At 37.5% G+C, this 18,802-nt stretch overlaps 3 protein-coding genes across 7 annotated transcripts; 1 reads left to right on the forward strand and 2 right to left on the reverse strand.

The window, feature by feature from the left end:
- Positions 1-378: 378 nt before the first annotated feature.
- Nocte (no circadian temperature entrainment) lies at positions 379-12,643 on the reverse strand. 5 transcript variants are annotated; one of them, XM_076377216.1, is made up of 19 exons: positions 12,524-12,643; positions 11,449-11,587; positions 10,769-11,023; positions 10,529-10,682; positions 10,333-10,431; positions 9,938-10,233; positions 9,038-9,578; positions 8,106-8,945; positions 7,543-7,958; positions 5,608-7,464; positions 3,546-5,522; positions 2,747-2,941; positions 2,350-2,655; positions 2,007-2,192; positions 1,760-1,895; positions 1,320-1,670; positions 1,124-1,248; positions 614-917; positions 379-530 (listed from the first exon to the last, which is right to left on the reverse strand). In XM_076377216.1, exons 2-19 carry the CDS (start codon positions 11,530-11,532, stop codon positions 379-381), a joined length of 8,274 nt encoding a protein of 2,757 aa, XP_076233331.1. In that variant the 5' UTR covers positions 11,533-11,587; positions 12,524-12,643. The 5 variants fall into 5 exon arrangements, with proteins under 5 accessions (XP_076233331.1, XP_076233333.1, XP_076233329.1 ...); XM_076377218.1 differs by having other exon boundaries at positions 9,038-9,539; positions 11,440-11,587; XM_076377214.1 differs by having other exon boundaries at positions 7,543-7,955; positions 11,440-11,587.
- A 590-nt stretch (positions 12,644-13,233) lies between these two features.
- On the forward strand, positions 13,234-14,414 carry LOC143178506 (peptidyl-prolyl cis-trans isomerase-like 3). Its single transcript, XM_076377231.1, has 4 exons — positions 13,234-13,375; positions 13,468-13,542; positions 13,638-13,918; positions 13,998-14,414. The coding sequence occupies exons 1-4, from the start codon at positions 13,373-13,375 to the stop codon at positions 14,122-14,124; spliced, it is 486 nt and encodes a 161-aa protein (XP_076233346.1). The 5' UTR covers positions 13,234-13,372; the 3' UTR covers positions 14,125-14,414.
- On the reverse strand, positions 14,199-18,093 carry LOC143178500 (sarcosine dehydrogenase, mitochondrial-like). The gene is made up of 15 exons (XM_076377219.1): positions 17,904-18,093; positions 17,738-17,840; positions 17,405-17,661; positions 17,092-17,304; positions 16,681-17,007; positions 16,410-16,572; positions 16,167-16,314; positions 15,943-16,081; positions 15,708-15,872; positions 15,372-15,639; positions 15,177-15,306; positions 14,840-15,096; positions 14,608-14,770; positions 14,409-14,516; positions 14,199-14,352 (listed from the first exon to the last, which is right to left on the reverse strand). The coding sequence occupies exons 1-15, from the start codon at positions 17,925-17,927 to the stop codon at positions 14,199-14,201; spliced, it is 2,619 nt and encodes an 872-aa protein (XP_076233334.1). The 5' UTR covers positions 17,928-18,093.
- Positions 18,094-18,802: the final 709 nt, after the last annotated feature.

The following is an 18,802-nucleotide window of genomic DNA, read 5'->3' on the forward strand; positions in this document are numbered from 1 at the left end:
CGATAATTAATTCATAATTCTTCCTCGAACAAAACGGAATGTTCGATACATACATGTTGTTCTCGTTGAGAATTTGTAAAACACAACAGTGTGATAGTTAACTAACTTAGAGAAGCACTGATAAATAATGATAATATGTTTTTTCTTCTTCGATGCACCGAGATCAAACTGTTTTAGCTAGATATGATCAAGTATCGATTGCAATTCTTAAGGCTCTCATGATCTTGAAAAATTTGCAAATACAATATTATTTGGAGCATCGTCTTCTTCACGTACGAAGACAAATTAATTATCATTTACCTTTCAATTGACGTCATGTCAGTACGTGATGTGTAAAACCTATTTTGCAAATGAGCAGAACATATGATTTTTTCACATTCACTCATTTTGTTGGTTCACTTCTTCCTTATTGTCATTGTCCTGGGAATTTACGTTTGGTTTAGTACTTCCTTGTTGTGCACTAGAGCCATTATCGGTGATTTTGTCACCATGAGAATCTGATTTCTCACTCGTGTCCATTTTGACGTTTCCTACGATAGGAATGTGCAAAAAAAATATGAAATTAGATTTGCTGGTATTTCAGTGAAACAATAGACACGTTTCAAAAACAAACCTTGAGCAGAATAATATTGTTGTTGCAATTTTATGTTGCGCTGCTGCTGTTGCTGTTGCTGCTGTTGATGTAAATTTGGTCTGTGTCGATTCATTTGCGTCTGTGGCTGTTGCTGTTGCTGCTGTTGCTGCTGTTGTTGTTGCGATGGCATACAATTAGGTTGCTGTTGAGTTGGATTGTTTGGATTTGGGCCCGGTGTGAATGGGACAACCGGCCTCTGAATCGGTGGTGGATATCGTTGTTGCGACGGTTGGATACCAGCGCGCGGTGGCATACCCATGCCGCGTACATTTTGCTGTAAAACCTACAGTTTGTTCAACGTTAAATAATCATTGTTCACGATCATTTATGCTTTCTTAGTAGAAGTTCGTCAATCAAGTTTCTCATCTAACATGTACTGTTATACTCAAATAATTTATTAACAAAGATAAAAGCATGAAATTCTCATCAATAAACAGCAGAACGATTAAGTGTAAAAACGATACATACATAGTTACTGTAACTGCTTACCAGAGCAGACTGACTAACGCCCTGATACTGTTGGTATTTATGATGTTGCGTAGGACTCGGTTGTGGCTGTTGAGACGAAGTTTGCTGCTTACAGTTTCTTGACTTGGGAGATGGTATTTGTGGTGCTATGAAAAGTAAGAAAAGTGTTATTGCAAATTTCAAAATCAAGATTGTTAGAAAACAGAAAAAAAGTTACTTGAACTGAAAACTGATGCAAGAACATCCTGTTGATTTCCTGAAGGGCTCTTTAACTGTCTAGGCTGTTCTTGTGGCTGGTGTTTGCTTAAAAAAGTGGGACCTGCATTTCCTGGTCCGGGAAGTCCTCCTGTTGGATTGCGAAACTGCTGAGCTGCCGCAGCTGCAGCAATCTGCAAACCGGAACTGGATAGAAAGCCAGAACTAAAGTTTTGAAGTCCAACGGGGGTAGCGCTACCAGTTGCCAAACTTTGGCTATGTTGACCAAATCCTTGTAATCCGTAATGAGTGCCAGTCTGCTGTGTAGCACCGCCTGGTTGATAAAAACCTGTTTGTGAGCCAGGGAACACATCTGAAAAGAGTATGAATGTAATATACGTATGTGTCAAGTAAGTAGATTTGAAAAAACCCAATCTACCCTCTCGAGTATTGTTTACTTACCAGCCGAAGTTGCGCTATAGTAACTATTAGCTGACGCTTGTACGTTTGGACCAGGTCTCTGTACCAATTGAGAATTTCCCATGTAACTGCCGCTCACGCCCAATACTTGATTTGGATCATACGGTATGTACGTTAACTAAAAAGAAGAATTAGAAAAGAAAAAGGAAAGTAGATCGCAAATAATTCAGTACAGGATGTTATGCAGAAAATTAAGAAATTTCATCAGGAAACTGAACTAAGAACGTACTGTGTTTGGTTGAGGAGCAGACGGCGCTTGAAAATGCGGAGCTTTTGTTCCTATAGCGCCAATAGGTTGAGAAGACGGTTTTACGCTTGCTGACATCAAAGAATTTGAAGAGGAGCTAATGAGAACCGTGTTTGGATTATTGCTAAGTTGTTGATTTTGTCCAAATGGTGGAGCAGCAGCTGCAGTCTGCAAAAATTAAACGTCGTATGTATACATGTTCCTCGGAAATTTTCTAAAATCAGTTATCACTTATTACAGAATTTATGGAATGATTCTGTATGATTCTGATGCATAAATGACAGTTGAACCGAATCATACTTTCTGAAATATTTATTTTACTTACTATGCGATACTGTGACAAATTGCTTTGATACATATCCGGCGTTGGTGCATTCGGCGCATGTGGTGGCGGAGGAGGTTGTTGCAAATAGACGTTCTGTTGGCTGAATGAATTTTGAAGCGAGGGTCCATATGGTGGATACTGTGTAAAAGGTGAACGACTTTGATCTAATTGAAAGGCTCCGTAAAGACCTCCCGCTTGAGCTGGAAGTTGGCCAGAACCTGTGTTAAATAACACGGCGGGTGGGGAAGGTATAGCGGACATACTGCCGTATTGCGCGGCTTGAGAGCCTGGATATTGAGGAAACTCCTAAAATAAAGAAAAGAAATAAAGTATGGGTTGACAGTGTTTAGAAGTGTGTTAAACGACTTAGTTTTAGAGTTATTCAAAGTAACTGCACCTGATAATTAATGTGGGAAGGTTGTCCAGTGGAATTAAACGGAGGTGGACTTAAAGGTCCTTGAAGACTAACAGGAGGATGACCAATGGGACTTTGACCAGCTCCAATAGGACTTGGTCCAGGTACAGTCGAACCAGATTGGCCGCTGCTACTTCCCGAGGACTGTTGCTGCGGCTTCACCTGCGGGGGAACCAGCTGCGCATCAGGCAAAGAGTCAGCATTTTCCCACAGGGGACATGGTGTTTCGTTATTTAGTTTTCTATTTACATCACTATCAACTGCCGTTTTAATTGATGCCGACCGAATCACGCGTATTTTGGGAAACAATACTTTCTTCTTTAATCTTCTTCAGAAGTTTGGTGAAAATAGTTAGGTTCATCGCTAACCGCGTAAGCTTCATTCAAAGAAAAAAAATTGATCAGATGTTTGTCGAAAAGCGAACTATGATCAAATGATAATGACAGAAGTGATAATACGATGATGACTAAATGTGATTTTGAATACATTTAATAATTTTTTCGACAAAATGATGGCTCTTTTCGGATGAAACGAGAAATAGATAAACAATGCGCGTTAGCCACTTACCTTTCTCATTTTCACCGTAGTAAACCACACAAGGGAATTTTTAAATACGTTCAAGAAAAGTATAAGTCGGAGCAAACATCAAAATGAATAAATAAGAAAATAAGTAGACTCGAAACTGTGTCGAGTACCATATTCAATTTCTAGTGATGTAATAGTTCAGATATGCATGCATGATAATATGATCATAATTAATGTTCGCGGAATGATTTCTCACCTTGCACACATTCGTAGATGTGGTTATTTCACTTTTCATGTTATTTTGATTATATTGTTGATGAGGACTGTAACTATCATCGACATCCGCGCTTTCGAACGCCTGGGGAAAAGTATTAGTGCTACTGACAACGTTGCCATCCTCATGTTCGACCACTGTCGGCATAGGAGGGGCATTTTCCCAAACTTTCTTCACCGATGCGATTTTTAAATTAAGTTCTGCTGTGGAAGGTGAAATAGTATTTTGACCAGTGGCAATATGCATAGATCGGGTCATTCCTAACGTTTTGTTCTTGTCATCTGTCAACTGTGAGAGATCCGAGTCGAAGGTGAAGTCTAACTTCATGTCAGCGTTATCTTCATTTTTATTGAAAGATAATGGCATTTGAATTGGTTCTTGATTTTTATCCTTTATCAAATCGTTTGGCTTATTTGAAAATGCGACTGGGAGACTCTGTTGTTGTTGTTGTTGTTGTTGTTGTTGTTGTTGTTGTTGTTGCGGCTGTTGTTGTATAGATGCAGCATTACCTTCTTCTTCCAAATCACCACGTTTCTCAACTCGTTGTTGACTTTTTATATGATTCGGAAATTTTGTCTTCACTGTCAGATCAGAAGGATTAGCTTTGGTAGTTTTCGAATAATTTGTATTCTCGAAAATCAATGTCTGTACTGGCGGTGACGAAACATCAGTTACAGAGTTTTTTTCTATCAGCTGTTCTTTCATATTCTTTCCAGACTTTTCACCGTTTGGTGAATTTCGCTGGCTACTGTTTCCCGAGTTTGTTTGCTCGACACCTTCATGACCGTGAATATGACTATGATCATTTTGCGCGGGCAATCCAGACATCAACTGAATTTCGTTAGGAACGGACGATGGAGAATTCGACCGTAGTTGACTGGTCGTAAACGGTTTATCCCAAGCATTGACAGATGGTGGAGGTGCGGGACCGCTTGAAGAATCTTTATTGTAACTACTGTTTGAGTTATTCGGTTTGTTCGGATCGGTTGGTTCCGACGTACACATCTGCTGTTGCTGCTGTTTATTAGCCAACCGTTGTTTCTGGAATCTGGGAGCGAGCCTTTGACTTCCTGATGGCCTACTGTACTGTTTTTGCAGCATATTTGCAGGTTGTGGAATAGTCTGACTCAGCAGTGGCGGTATATTTTGTACCTGTTGTAAAGAAGTTTGCGAACCACCGTTTGTTTTCGTTTTTGAACGATCGCGCTCTCTATCTTTTTCTTTTTCACGTTTCACGGGTTTCACTTCTTCTTTTTGACCATGTCTAGATTCTTTCACATTTTTCTTCGAACGAACCTCTTGAAAACCATCCGAATCTACTTTATCTTCCGAAACGTTCGATCCATCTTCGGTGCAATTATTTGTTTCTATTTCACAATCCATTGACGTCTTTTTTTCTTTTACTTGTGACTTCTTACTCACATCGTTAAGAGCTTGAGTCACCAAATTAGGATCACTTAACTTTATTTCGTCTATACGATTTACCGTGCTTTCCTTTGTGCTCGATTTACTTAAAACTGTTGAATTACTTCCAGATGCATGGCTTCTCGTCGATCTTCCATTTTGAACTTGAGTAATTTGTGTCAACGACGAGATACTAGTAGAATGACTTTTCTGGTTGGTAAAACTCGAATTTTGTAAATTTCGCTTCTCCGCGCCAGGGGCCCGAGATGCCGCACTGGACGACTTTACATTTTTTTCACGTTGCTCACGACTATTCCCAGGCTGCTCGTTTCTCCGAGAATGTACATTCGATCCTACAGCATTCTGATTGCCAGCAGAAATAGCACGCGTGGAAAACTGTTTGTTACGACCGCTACGCGACTCTTTATGTTCCTCTACGTGTTCTTCGCTGTTTTCGGATGTTGTTTCCCAATCGTCATTTCCCACATCCGAAGAAGCTTGTTTTGACACATTACTGCTACTTCCACGATATCGTGACTCGCGATTGTCCCTACCCTGAAAATAAAAGAACGGAATCGTTAAATGCAAACTAACCATCTTAATAAGTAATTCTTTGATTTCTCAAAGATAAATTACTTACCCTTCTACTTCCACTGCGTGTTCTCTTTGATCGAGATTCTTCTTTTCGAGCTTGTACCTTCTGAGAAGTAGGTACATTATTAACCATATGATTTAAGTCTTGTTTGTTACACAATTGTTGAGCTTGCTGTTGAGATTGTTGATTTGGGGACTTGGCACGTTTTCCAGTTATGCCAGCAGTCAGAGCTTGTTGTTTGGCTATGATTTTATCATCAGTAGATTCAATGTGCGATAATACTAGAGGGTTTGGTTCTTTATCGGGCGTAGGGGTTGAAGGATTCTGCCTTGTTGCGGTATTTTGCTTCTCATCGATACTACGCTCAGAGGAAAAAGGGCTTTTACTGGAGGGCGGTCCATATCCCTCCATACGACTGCTAGTCCCAGCTGCGCCCCGAATTCGGAAGCTACTTCCTCGACCGCGACGAGATGGTTCACCCGAAGGAGCAAAACCCTCGCGGCTGGATTTACCTTCGTAAGAACGTTTGTCGGTACGCTGAGTTTGAGTCTGAGGATAATCAGCTCGTTTCTCTTCACGTCCAGATACCTCACGGTTACGTTCTTCTTTTTCTGCTTTTTGACTAGGTTTTGACAATCTAGATGATTTCTTTTCCTCTTTACCAGATTCCGTAGAACCAGAAATCTCGTCAGCACTATTTTCGGAATCGGTATGACCGTATGAACCGCTTCTAGCGGATGCTGGCCTTCCTGCAGCTCTAGGCCCGCCCCTTCGTCCTCTTGATTCTTGGCCACGCCAACCCCGAGTGAACACATTATATGTACCACCCCACTGTCGCCCTCCTCGAGAGTCACGAATTCGAGAATTCGAACTACCGCTACTGGTCCTATTCCGAATACCTTTCTCTCGCTTTTCTTCCTTCACTTGTTGTTCCGCTTCATCTTCGTTTAAACTATCTTCTCTTTTATCTAAACTTAGCTTGTCAAAGTTTTGTTTTAAATCATCCGTATCTTTATCAATTTTCATAGAATCAGTACTCTTCTCCTCTTCCTTTTCAAATGTTGGAGAAACCTCATCGGCCCATGCTTTCGGTAAATTATCACTTCTTTCTGTTATTCTATTGTTTTCGTTCACGCGTTCCATTTTTCTATTCCATATATCCATTTCTTTCTTCGTTTCCGCAGACATTTCTTTCATTTGATCCTTTTTATCCTGTTCAGATATCGTTCGTTTTAACTGAGTCAGATTACGTTTCTCGCTTTTTAACTCATCTGCCTCAATTCTCTCTTTGGTTACCGGTCCGGGTGGCTGCCTTCTTTCCCGTTCTCTTTCTCTTTCACGAGCATCTTCGAGATACACATCACGTTTATTATCCTCGTAATCAATAACTTCATTCACCCAGGAACTGCAATCGCGCAACTTATGTGGCTCATCTTCGCGCAGAGATGTCTTCGATTCTCGAGAAGTGCGACTGTCACGAGAATCTGGTCTTTGAGGGCGTTCGTTACGCTCCATTCGTTCTTCTTTCTGCGTGTCACGACGATTATCAAGTGACCTGTCGACTACGATACGTTCTTCGCGCCATTCCGTACACTCTGATCTTTCTCTTTGTTCGCGGTCTCGTTCGCGGTCGCGTTCACGTTCACGTTCACGTTCTCGTTCGCGTTCTCGTTCACGCTCCCGCTCCCGCTCGCGTTCGCGCTCACGTTCACGCTCGCGTTCACGTTCTCGTTCGCGTTCACGGTCGCGGTCACGGTCGCGGTCACGGTCGCGGTCACGGTCACGATCGCGGTCACGGTCACGATCGCGGTCACGATCACGATCACGATCACGGTCACGGTCACGGTCACGGTCACGATCCCTGTCACGTTCTCGATCGCGTTCACGGTCCTCGAAGGAATCCTACCAATAAAAATCAATTTCAAATTAAAACATGTACGACATTCAGAATGGAAATAAAAAATGTTTAATAAAAAGTACCTTCAAATAATTGTCATAGTCCTTCTTATCCTTATTATCCCTATCTCGATTTTCCCTCGCGTCTCGGCTATCCCTGTTAGCTCGATTATCGGATCTGTTGTCTCTTGATTCTAAATTATCTTTCAAATCCCGATCTTTGTTATCATCAAAGTATCTTTCGCGTTCCCAAGAATCACGAGAATGTCTATCTTCGTACTCGTGATCTCTGTAGTTGCGACTGAATTCATCGTAACCGCCTGGTTTGCGAGAATCGTAAGGTCGGTGCGGAGGATGGCGATAACGGTCCTCTCGAAACAACGATCCACGATAATCTCGTGAAGGAGGTCGATCGTCGTCCATAGAAGTAGATATGTCTGAATCTGTTCTACTCCGGCGTTGCGATGGAGTACCATGAGATGGTTTCAAACTATTATCTACTAATAAAAATCATATTGAATTGAAGATGAGCATTAATGAAGTAAATCTTCGTTCAATTTTTTCAGTGCTATTAGTATTTAATTAGTATCACTTTTAGCACTAACAGAGTTGAAATGAAATATTAATAAACAACCGAAATTACTTACTTAAAGAACTGTGAGTGTGAAGCCATCTACCAGGATCGTACTGTTGGGAGAATGGAACAACCTGGGTGGATGACCTCTCGTTACTAGGTGAAATACGATTGAATGCTGTATTGCTTCTCTCAGCCTGTTGCTTCTGGAATCGAGGAGGTAAATTGTTATGAAAATGACGAGAGAACGGCAAATGTTCACGATCCCTTGTGTCTCTTTGATCACGGTCACGCTCACGATCTCGATCGCGATCACGATCACGATCACGATCACGATCGCGATCACGTTCTCGTTCTCGCTCCCGTTCTCGTTCTCGTTCCCGTTCTCGTTCTCTTTCCCGTTCTCTTTCCCGTTCCCGCTCCCGTTCTCGTTCACGGTCGCGGTCACTACGCACAGGATCCTGTTGTCTTATGAAATTTTGTCGTTCATTCAATCTGAAATCTGGCATTAATTGATCGCGAACATCTCTAGTATCCTTTGGGCCATCTCTATTATCACGTGATTCGCGATTTAGGAATTTGTCATCTTTCCCTTCAGAAGATACGGTGCAAGATCGCTCTCGATCTCTGTTCTCCCTTTCGCGTTCCCAGTCGGGAACTGGAATAGGTACAGGAGGAACGTTTATTAAGCCTTTCGATTCATTTGTTTGGCTACGCTCCTCTTCTTTGTACTTGTTAGCCTGTTTCTCTTTCATTTTTTGTTCCAAATCTTGTAATTTTTTATTTGCCTGTCTAATTGATTCCTGGTACCGTTTTTCTTCCTCCTCTTTGCGTTGCCGAGCACGTTCGGCAATAAACGCAACTTCTACCTTTACTCTGCGTTTCTCATGCCAGCTTTCATCGTCTTCTACGCCTGTTTTTAAAATAAAAAGGCATGCATAAAGAAATAGACAACTGAATAGTTAAACGATCAGTTAAGCACAGTATGAATTTCCATGTTCTTACCTCTCAAAGGATGTACTGGATGCAATTGAGATTGGCCGCTGTAACCACCAGATCCATTCGATCCGCGATAATCACGAGGCAAGGAACTTTGGGACCACGGCCGATGATTTGTTTGATCACGAGGTTCTTTAGAATCTCGATTATCGTGACTATCACGATTATCTCTGGTTTTGTCTTTATCTTCGGTTACGTTTTCTTCAATTTTCTCGTCTTTATTATCTTTCTTCTCATCTTTCTTTGAAGGTTCAGGATCGGGTTCCTCATCGCTAAAAGACAGCTTTTGATTGTAATCGATATCGTCATGTGCTGCCCAGCCGGCATCGCGAGAAATGTCATCCATTCGCGTAAGATCTTCTTCTTTGATGATAGGTCGAGTAATGATTTCTTCCTCAGGAAGGCGCTCACGTTCTTGTTGACGAGGAGCTGGTGGAGGAGGGAACCGCTCCGACGAGTAATTAAACCGAGGAGGTCGGGGTCCACCAGGACCCGCATTTGATGGAAACTGCGAAGGAAACCCACCAGAAAAGTTTCCTCTGTACATCTAAATTCGTTTAAAAAGGTTAACGAATTCTACTGGCTCTTTGCAATTGTTCACTTCAAAAATATATATATGTACGTATATATAGATGCGTGCATGCAAGAAGAATAAATGAAATCTGTACCGAGTCTAACGCATTATCATATCGTTTCCTGACAATAATGCATTGTGTACATTGCATATATATATTTATATACGAAATACTTTTATTACCCTTTTTCAGTGTTATCTAATGGGCACTCGTAAAGATCATTCACTTTTAAACAGTTCCAGAAATAGAAAAGCAATACGTTCGGGTCTCAAATTGTCCATAAGAGACAGGAATCGAGAAAAGACTGGAGACGAATAATATCGGAACTTACAAATGGAGGAATAAGTCCTCTATAATGATGTAGATTTGGACCAGCTTGATGAGGTGCAGAATTTAAAGCACTTTGATTAGTTGATGAATTATGAGGGCCTCCCTGGGCCATGCCCAAGTTGGGAGACTGGACCAAGTTCTGTCGTCCGCCGCCAGATACGTCGGCATGTCCTCCTGATCCGGTAATGTTCAGTGGGGGGCCCTGGACTCCCGAAGTGGTCCCAGTCCCGGCACCAGCTGTTCCCAATCCTGTACCACTGGTTGTTCGACTTCCGCCTTGTATCCAACTTCCTTCCGCTAATAAATAATTTCATTTAATGAAACCAAACATTATATGCCAAACAGAGAGAGGGAGAGAGAGGGAGAGTATAACTACACCTTTAAACTAGTGCTTACTTTGGGGTCTTAAACTTGGTCCAGGTCCGTATTGCGCATTTAACTCCCGATTGGCTGACTGTTGTTGTTGCGATGGTTGTGGGCCTCCTGGCACAGTGCCTAAGCATCGATAATTGAAACAACAGAATAATATAATTCTATAATAAAATTAAAAAAGGTAAAATCGCGTGTATTATGAAATTACATCTTCACATACCATCTCCAGATCTGCTCATTATCGCACTCCATGATGATTTGTTGCTTACATCGGAAGAGTATGGAGCTTGTGAAATGTTTTGTTGTCCTGGTAGTAATGGATGATGAGATGTTACAGCAGTTCCAGTTGCACATTGTGCCACTGAAGAATTTGACTAAAAATGAAACAAGATATAAATACTAAGCATTATATGACAAATTGTAGAGAATATTAGTTTTTTTAGTATACTTAGAAACTTACAGTAACTGTTTCTGGTGTTGTTGTTGTTGTAGCTGTAGTTGTAGTAACAGTTGTTGTTGTTGAATCTTTTGTAGTAGCCCAACCGCTTCCTCCACTTGGTACAAGGCTAACAGCTGGATCGCTGCTACTGTGTTCACTTTTCAAACTAGGCAGGTTAGCAGGAGGTCGCCGCGCCGAAGGCACCTTTCCAAGACTTTGCATTCCATGTTTACGTGGTAATGTGTTTTTTTGTTGATGCTGTTCCAAAGATTCTCCCTAAATCCATAACAAATCGGATACCAATTCCATTTTCTTTTAACCCCCGTACATGTTAAATTTGCTTGAAAGTGCTGGATTTCGAAATTACAGTAATGTACTCTCAGACTAATTGCAGTATTTACATTCAAACATCTTGTAACATATTATTAGCAACAAGCTTACGAAATATAAGGAATTATGCTTCTGAAAATAGTTTATGTGTCAAAAATTCATATTTATTTTATTAGAAACAAATTTTAGAAGAACAATTTAAAGAAAAAAGAATAGAAAGATGGTAGACATTCATGTACTTATCATGTGTATATACTGTATTTTGTGAGAGACAACCTTACATATAAAAAATACGTAAGTGGAATAATAAAAATTAAGAACAAAAAGAGAAAAGAAGAAACTAAACTGTTTGGCCAACTCACCCTACTCACCCGGTACAAGTTATTGATGTCTAATGATTGAAACTTGGATTTTCCTTTCTCCCCCTTCGACACGAGCCCTGACAGAGTAGACATGCTGTCTGCAGGCAACCATTTAGTACCAATCAGACCCAAAGAACGAACCTTTTGTCTGAAACCATAAATAATATTTTATAAATATATGTATAAAATTATAAAAAATTGTAAAATATTACTATAATAAAAAGTATGTTGAATCATAGAAATATATGTATTGCACAAAATATTTTGTGGTATTTTTTAATAATTTAAATATATAATACGTATCTTATAAAAATAATTTATTTGTAAATAATATAAAAGACATACATACATTAAAAAACATCATAATTATCTTATGTTAAAAGAAAAAACGCAATTATAAGCATGCACGCGTAAGAGTGAGCGGAAGTTTATAAACATATTGTGAACTTGATTGTGCAATCGAATTAAAAACTAACGAACATTGCTGCAAATTAACTAGACAATTGGTGAAGTAAGATTGTCGGTATACCAATCGCGATACCGAAAAGCTAGTGAAAACAATAATACAAAGGTGAAGAATAACGTTTACACGGGATAAACGGCACAAAAAGAAGGTTGACAAGAACGTTTGATACGGAAAGCGGGAGAAAGAGAAGGTAGACACAAAGTAAAAGTGGGAAGGTTTTGTTACAATATGCAAAAAAACGAAATAAAGAAAAGAGGAGTAAGAAAAAAAATATGAAAGGACTAAAAATGTAGAAATATAGAAAATGTACGTGGTTTCTAGGTCGATGTAGACAGAAACAGTCAAAATGTATCATCCCGACCCAACCCCTTAATCGCGATGTCAAAGTCAGTAAAATTCAAAACAAAAAGATTCGCGTCGGATCAACTACGTATACACTTGAGTAATTCGAAGGAATTACTGTATAAGATGCGTGTGAAATATTAACGAAAATCGGTAACGATATTGGATTTGAAAGAGCTATGAAAGCTAAATACTCGGCGAGACAAAGTTCGATAGCAAGGTATCCACGTAGAAAAGACTGGGGCAAGGAGGCAAATCAAGGAAATAATGACTCACCTTGGTCCGTCCAAATGGGTTTCTAATTCACAAAAGGGTTAATTCCCAATTAAACTAATTAAAGTTCTGATCGCCGCGGATTACAAGTGTTACAAGTGTACCGCGCCTGCGAGACACAGAAACTTTTCCACAATTCGTCCAAGATGGCGAATGCGCGACTTTCGGCTCTTCTTCCGCGATCAATACAATTACGTCATGCGACCGAAGAGAACCGTTTGCACAGACGCGCCACTCGTCTGGATTTTCTTGTCACTCTTTTACGATCACGTTCACGATTCACTTTTTTTCCTTCTTATTAAACAAAATGTAATCTTATTTTCAATTTAAAGGAGCACAAATGCACTTTTTACAACTAAATTCTCTATTCTATATTCGATATCTTTTTTTACCTAACCGTTACTTGTGACGAGAAACGAGCGGAACATTCAACAGAAATAAGTGGCGCTGCATTGACGGTTCCTTACCGCTTCAAACCCAAGTCAAATTAGTTACAAATATTTCAACATTCTACTTGAAATCATTTTCTTACTTCCCCAAGTTATCTAATTTTATTCTCTTCTTTTAGTACAGATATATCCCGTCTGATTTTCGAATTCTGTACAATCTTATAGAAAATAATAATTGGGAGAAACGTCGAATTCATTTCAAGAAAGATACACACATTTGATTTCGTCAGTAATTCTATGAAATTCAACATGGCTGTCCAAATGGGTGTACATACACATACACTATGTATGCTTAGCATTTTTATCAATACATACTAAATGACGAATTAAGAACGTATGCCATATTGCTGATGATAATGTAACTTATTTTGCTTTAACGAATTAATAGACAATTCTATTGAAAATGGTGCATAAATAAACACGAGTTTTATAACGTTGAAATCTTTTGTATGGATTTTATATGTGCATATGTAAAATGCAATTGATTTTTCTTTTCAGAGCGTAACTTTACACACTGATGTTGGTGATATAAAGATAGAATTATTCTGCGAATTATGTCCCAAAACATGTGAGGTATAGTTTTTTTTTTTTTTTTCATTTCTGTGTAATGCAACTTTATTTTTTTAAATTTTTCTCTAGTTTAACAATTGTAACATTTTAATCTACAGAATTTTCTTGCATTGTGCGCAAGTAATTATTATGACAGTTGTTTGTTTCATCGAAACATAAAAGGATTTATTGTACAAACTGGAGATCCTACCCAAACTGGCAAAGGTGGAACATCGATATGGAATCGTAAGTTTGAAGATGAGTTCAAAGAAGAATTGAAACATAATGCTAGAGGCCTTGTGTCTATGGCTAACAATGGTCCAAATACTAATGGAAGTCAATTTTTTATAACATATGCACCTCAACCACATTTGGATTTGAAATATACTTTATTTGGAAAGTAAATATTTACTTTATTCTTTATTTTGCAATTTAAAATAATCATACTAGTGATACTAAATATATTTTATTCTTTTTAGGGTAATAGATGGCCTGGAAACTCTTGACCAGATAGAAAAATTACCAGTAAATACTAAAAATTACAAACCACTTACAGAAACACGAATAAACAGCATAACTATACATGCTAATCCTTTGGCTGGGTAAACATAAAATAAATTAAAATTATAATTAAGTATTTCAGTTGTTAACAGTTGTTAAAATTGAAGATTGACATTACTTCAATATATTCCCATTAACCGTTCATTTTGCGGATCGAACGGACTCCGGAGATATACATCTGCCTTGTATCGTTCTCCCATGTTTTCAATTTCATAACTGCCAGTTTGTAGAAATTCATTTGTCACAATCCCTCCATTTGGATGGTTAATGTACCTAAAATCATACGACATATTTGTAACAAATGTAAAACAAATATAATAGAAACTCACCCTTGACCAATAGTGTTTCCATATGTGTATCCTTGTTCTGCTCTTCTCAAGTAACCAACAAGACAATTGTTTCTGTAAATAATTTCCAATCCCCACAATGGAACACTACTGTTACAACAAATAATACAAATACTGTAACAATTGTATAAGCCAAATAAAACATCAATAAAGTATCCTACTGATACTCTATAGCACATACTTATTTAAATGAACATGTACTAGTCTTCTCTTCACTCCACTTTGCCGTAATTGATCGACTGCCGTTTTTCCTACATATTTACCTACACTACGACAAGCAAATCCTAATCCAGCTTCTATAGGATTATCATTTGATCTTAGATCTGAACCCCAAAGATGATAACCTGAGGAATACAAAAATATTATTGATGTACTGACACACATCGAAAATGTAATATCAACCATTTATATACCTTTTTCACAGCTAAGACTGAACAACGCTCTATATCCGGCAAGTTTAATATTGTAAAGTTTGCCATGTTCCATCAAAGCTGTGTAAACTGTCTGACACGATGATCTTGGAATGTGTAACTCGAAACCAAGTTCACCGACGAAACTAAGTCGAATTAAGCGTACTACTTCATTTTTAATTGTAACTAATTTTGTAGTTGAATACTTAAATGTTTCATTCGAAATTTCATCTTCTATCAAAGCTTCCACTATTTTCTGGCTATATTTTAAATCGCTCCATTTAAATATTTTAATGCACAAGTACATATGTACATATAGCGAAAGTTTAAAGTACAATACCTGTTAGGCCCTTGCACAGATAATATTCCAATTTGTTCAGTAACGTCATGCAGAGATACGTCAAAGTTTTTTTCACCTATGACTTTGTTCATGTGAGCCCATGTATGATATGCTGCTAAACCACTTGAGACTAATATTCGAAATAGGTACGAATTAGTAACAAAGTTAGAAAGATTATAGCTTGGGACAACATACCAATGTAAAATGCTTTCTCTTGAAATATTGGATTTACGATTCCACTTGAACCAGGTTCTATAATTGTGACTGTACAGTCCATTTCTACACCCCCAGCATGATTCAACATGCATGTATAAACTGTGCTATTGAAATCGCGATTCATATTTGCCGTAAATAAGTAGTCAGCTGCTTTCTGTGCTTCTGGTCCACAAAGATAAAATTTACCAAGATAAGACAAATTAAATAAAACAACGTTTTTCCGACAAGCGAGAACTTCCTTTTGAATCTAAGAAAAATATTAAATCATTTAATATCAGTATTTCTATTAGGTCTAACTAAATTTCGAATACATACTGTACTATTATACGGTGATAATTGAAAGGTGTATTCGTTTTCTAATATACTGCGGTATTCATCACTCTGGTTTCCTATCGTACTTATTGTTTCGGTACTATAAAACCATCCAGGCCTTTCCCAACCTTGGCGTTCTTCCATAATGGCACCTTTTTCAAGAAGCAGCTACAACAAATAATTTTTCACTCAAATGCAATACATGCTGCATAACTATGTACAATAAGCATAAACTTACATCGTGAAAGGGATCGGTTTTAAGATTTCTACCACTTAATGGTTCATCATGTGGAAATACAATGTTATAATTTTTTGCATAAGCTTCATAAGATCTTTCATTTATCCAAATTAAATTCTTTCTTTGTTCTGCAATAAATCTACATAGTAATACACAAATCAGTATGGAATCGCAATTATTAATAGTCTAATTAAATGGAAAAATGGGAAACAACTATTTTGTACCTTCTAACATCATAGTTGAACATATACTTATCTGGACGACCATTGATTATCCAACGTACGATTTGTTCTCCACATCCTCCTCCCAACATCATTCCAGCACTATTGTAGCCACAAGAATAAAACAGTCCATTGCAACGAGGATCTTCACCTTTCATATGTTATAAAAGTTACAGAAAAAAACTGGTTTGGAATAAAGGAAGTACTGAGACGATATAGATGATACTGTCTCTTTTAAATTCTTACCCATAATTGGCTTATGATCAGGAGTAAAACTTTCTGGACCACATACAGTATGTTTTATACCAACTTCCGATAATTGTGGAATTAATCGAGTCATTGATTCCAAGTGAGTATTAAAAATATTCCAATCTAACTCATAAAGAGAAAATGAAAAGTGTTCGGGAACCTTATATGAAAATATATAAGATACACTACTTATTTGAAATACTTTTAGAAGTCGTTAATTAGAGCTTCCTATTGATCATGCTTTAAAACCGACTTAATGCAGACTTACAGATTGTAGTAATGCAGGATTCTGTTCGTAACCACCTATAAGCATGGAGCTGCCCTGAATTCGAAAATACAGACTAATATCTGGATCTCTAACATTTGGCAAATACTGTAATCCTTGTATCGGTTCAGTGACGATATAAGCATGTTTAATTGGTGTCAAAGGAATATCCATTTTCACCATATTTGCTACACCTTTTGACCAAACTCCAGCAGCATTAAGAACAACGTCTGTTTTTACGATTCCATAAGGTGTTTCCACACCATAAATCTTCTCATTTTGGATAGTTTCTTTTGTGAGTATCTTTGTCACGGGACAATCTTCAATCACCTAAACAATTTTAGTAATTTTATATAGTTCTATTTCTCTTTAATAGTATGTATGTCGACACAAAAAATGTCAAATAGTTTTTACCTGACAGTTATTATTTTTTGCTGATTTTACTAGAGCATTTATTAACATTGTTGGATCAATATCACCATCTTCGGAACAGTAAACAGCTCCTTGAAAAGTAGTTTCATCCAACAGAGGAAATAATTTTTTTGCTTCTCCTGGAGAAACTAAATCTGCCTTGATACCAAAAGCTTTGGAGGCGGTAATTAATCTTTTATATTCAGCTAATCGTTCCTATAAAATTTAATTAAAGCATTACTAAATATTAATAACAAGAATCATAAGAAAACGACAAAGAAAGAAAATTTGTTTCATGAAATTTCTGAGTATTCACAACAGAATGAGCAATGTAAAGTCCTCCATTATTTAACCATCCTGGATCGATTCCAGTTTCTTCTTCTAAAGAGTTCAGAATAGATTTTGTAACGTTTAGTAATTCCATCTCAACATCGCTTGGACCACGTATACTCCATATAAGACCTGCAGTATGCCATGTAGTACCAGATGTTAATTTTGATTTTTCTAAAAGCAAAGCATTAACGCCGCATTTGCCAAAATGATAAAGAGCATTACATCCTGCACTTCCACCACCTAGAAATACATATTATTACGTTATAATTATATGTATATCTGACGTATAAAATATTCTATAGCTTCTTGTATTTACCTATTATCACAACATCTGCATAGTCTGGTAATTGTATTGTACATGACGAATGTAACGATTTTGTCGTTACCTTTGAAACGTAATTGATGCACGTTTTGTATAACTGAAGATAAGTTATTAGAAATCTTATAAATTATATAAAAAGAAAGGAATAATGTATAAATACCTCATATTTTTTTAAATGGAACATATTACTTTCATAAATTCAAATCACTTTAGCAGAAGGAGTGCGCTGCTTTCTCTTTGAACAACTTATTTTATCTATGTTGTATGGTTTCAACAATTCTGTTTTTCAGCATACATTATCGTCAGTGCTCATTAATCTTTTATACTCTTTAGGAATGTTTTCTTACTAATGATGTGTCATCACATGGTAAAACGTTCAATAACTGATATGTTTGTGTAATATCTTTTGTAAGTTCAAACAAAAATGTTATCATTCATCGTTGGAAATCATGTTGATAAATTGTTTATTTGATTCTTCTCATAATATACTATCTAACACAAAAAATTGTATACTAAATACATAAATACACTTTTAGTATTAATGTCAATTGTAATACCCAGATTATTCAAATTTTTAATGAGTTACCAAGTTCAACATGTGCCGTAGCAAACGATAATATTGATTTGTATTCTTTATACGATTTTTCTTGATTGTAAAGTGAAATGAAAAACTGCTGATGATCGTGAATCAATGCATTTATGCGTCTAGGAACGTAATCTATACACACGCGCGCGGACACACACACACACACATACATACAATATGTGTCTTAAAGTAATTTCTGATAATTTCCTTTTGGTAACAATATCGATAAACAAACATGGTACTATTGTAATTGTGTACGTGTGTACCCGCGCTCGAATATGTGAATACGTATAATAATTACGTAATAAATAAATAAATAAATAAATGAACGCTAGTGTGTATACAGGCGCATAATATTATGTGTATGTACATGATATATTGTTCATTACTTTTCATCTACTAGAAATATTAACTAACTTATACATATCGTTGTGAATTTCATGTACATGTTACGGTCATGAATTCATGGTTCC

This window comes from Calliopsis andreniformis, chromosome 4 (genome assembly GCF_051401765.1).
Source record: "Calliopsis andreniformis isolate RMS-2024a chromosome 4, iyCalAndr_principal, whole genome shotgun sequence".
Taxonomy (NCBI): Eukaryota; Metazoa; Arthropoda; class Insecta; order Hymenoptera; family Andrenidae; genus Calliopsis; species Calliopsis andreniformis.

Bases quoted from the DNA above. Each gene is read 5' to 3' on its own strand.
- Nocte (XM_076377213.1), bottom strand. From the start codon at position 11,532: ATGTCTACTCTGTCAGGGCTCGTGTCGAAGGGGGAGAAAGGAAAATCC. The intron at 10,683-10,768 runs GTAAGTTTCTAA...TTTCATTTTTAG, and splicing joins CAACACCAGAAACAGTTACT to TCAAATTCTTCAGTGGCACA. The intron at 7,465-7,542 runs GTACTTTTTATT...TTTTATTGGTAG, and splicing joins ACTATGACAATTATTTGAAG to GATTCCTTCGAGGACCGTGA.
- LOC143178506 (XM_076377231.1), top strand. The intron at 13,543-13,637 runs GTATAGTTTTTT...TTTAATCTACAG, and splicing joins TATGTCCCAAAACATGTGAG to AATTTTCTTGCATTGTGCGC. The intron at 13,919-13,997 runs GTAAATATTTAC...TATTCTTTTTAG, and splicing joins AAATATACTTTATTTGGAAA to GGTAATAGATGGCCTGGAAA.
- LOC143178500 (XM_076377219.1), bottom strand. From the start codon at position 17,927: ATGTTCCATTTAAAAAAATATGAG. The intron at 16,573-16,680 runs GTAAGTCTGCAT...TTTTCATATAAG, and splicing joins ATCCTGCATTACTACAATCT to GTTCCCGAACACTTTTCATT. The intron at 14,771-14,839 runs GTATATAAATGG...TGTATTCCTCAG, and splicing joins CAGTCTTAGCTGTGAAAAAG to GTTATCATCTTTGGGGTTCA.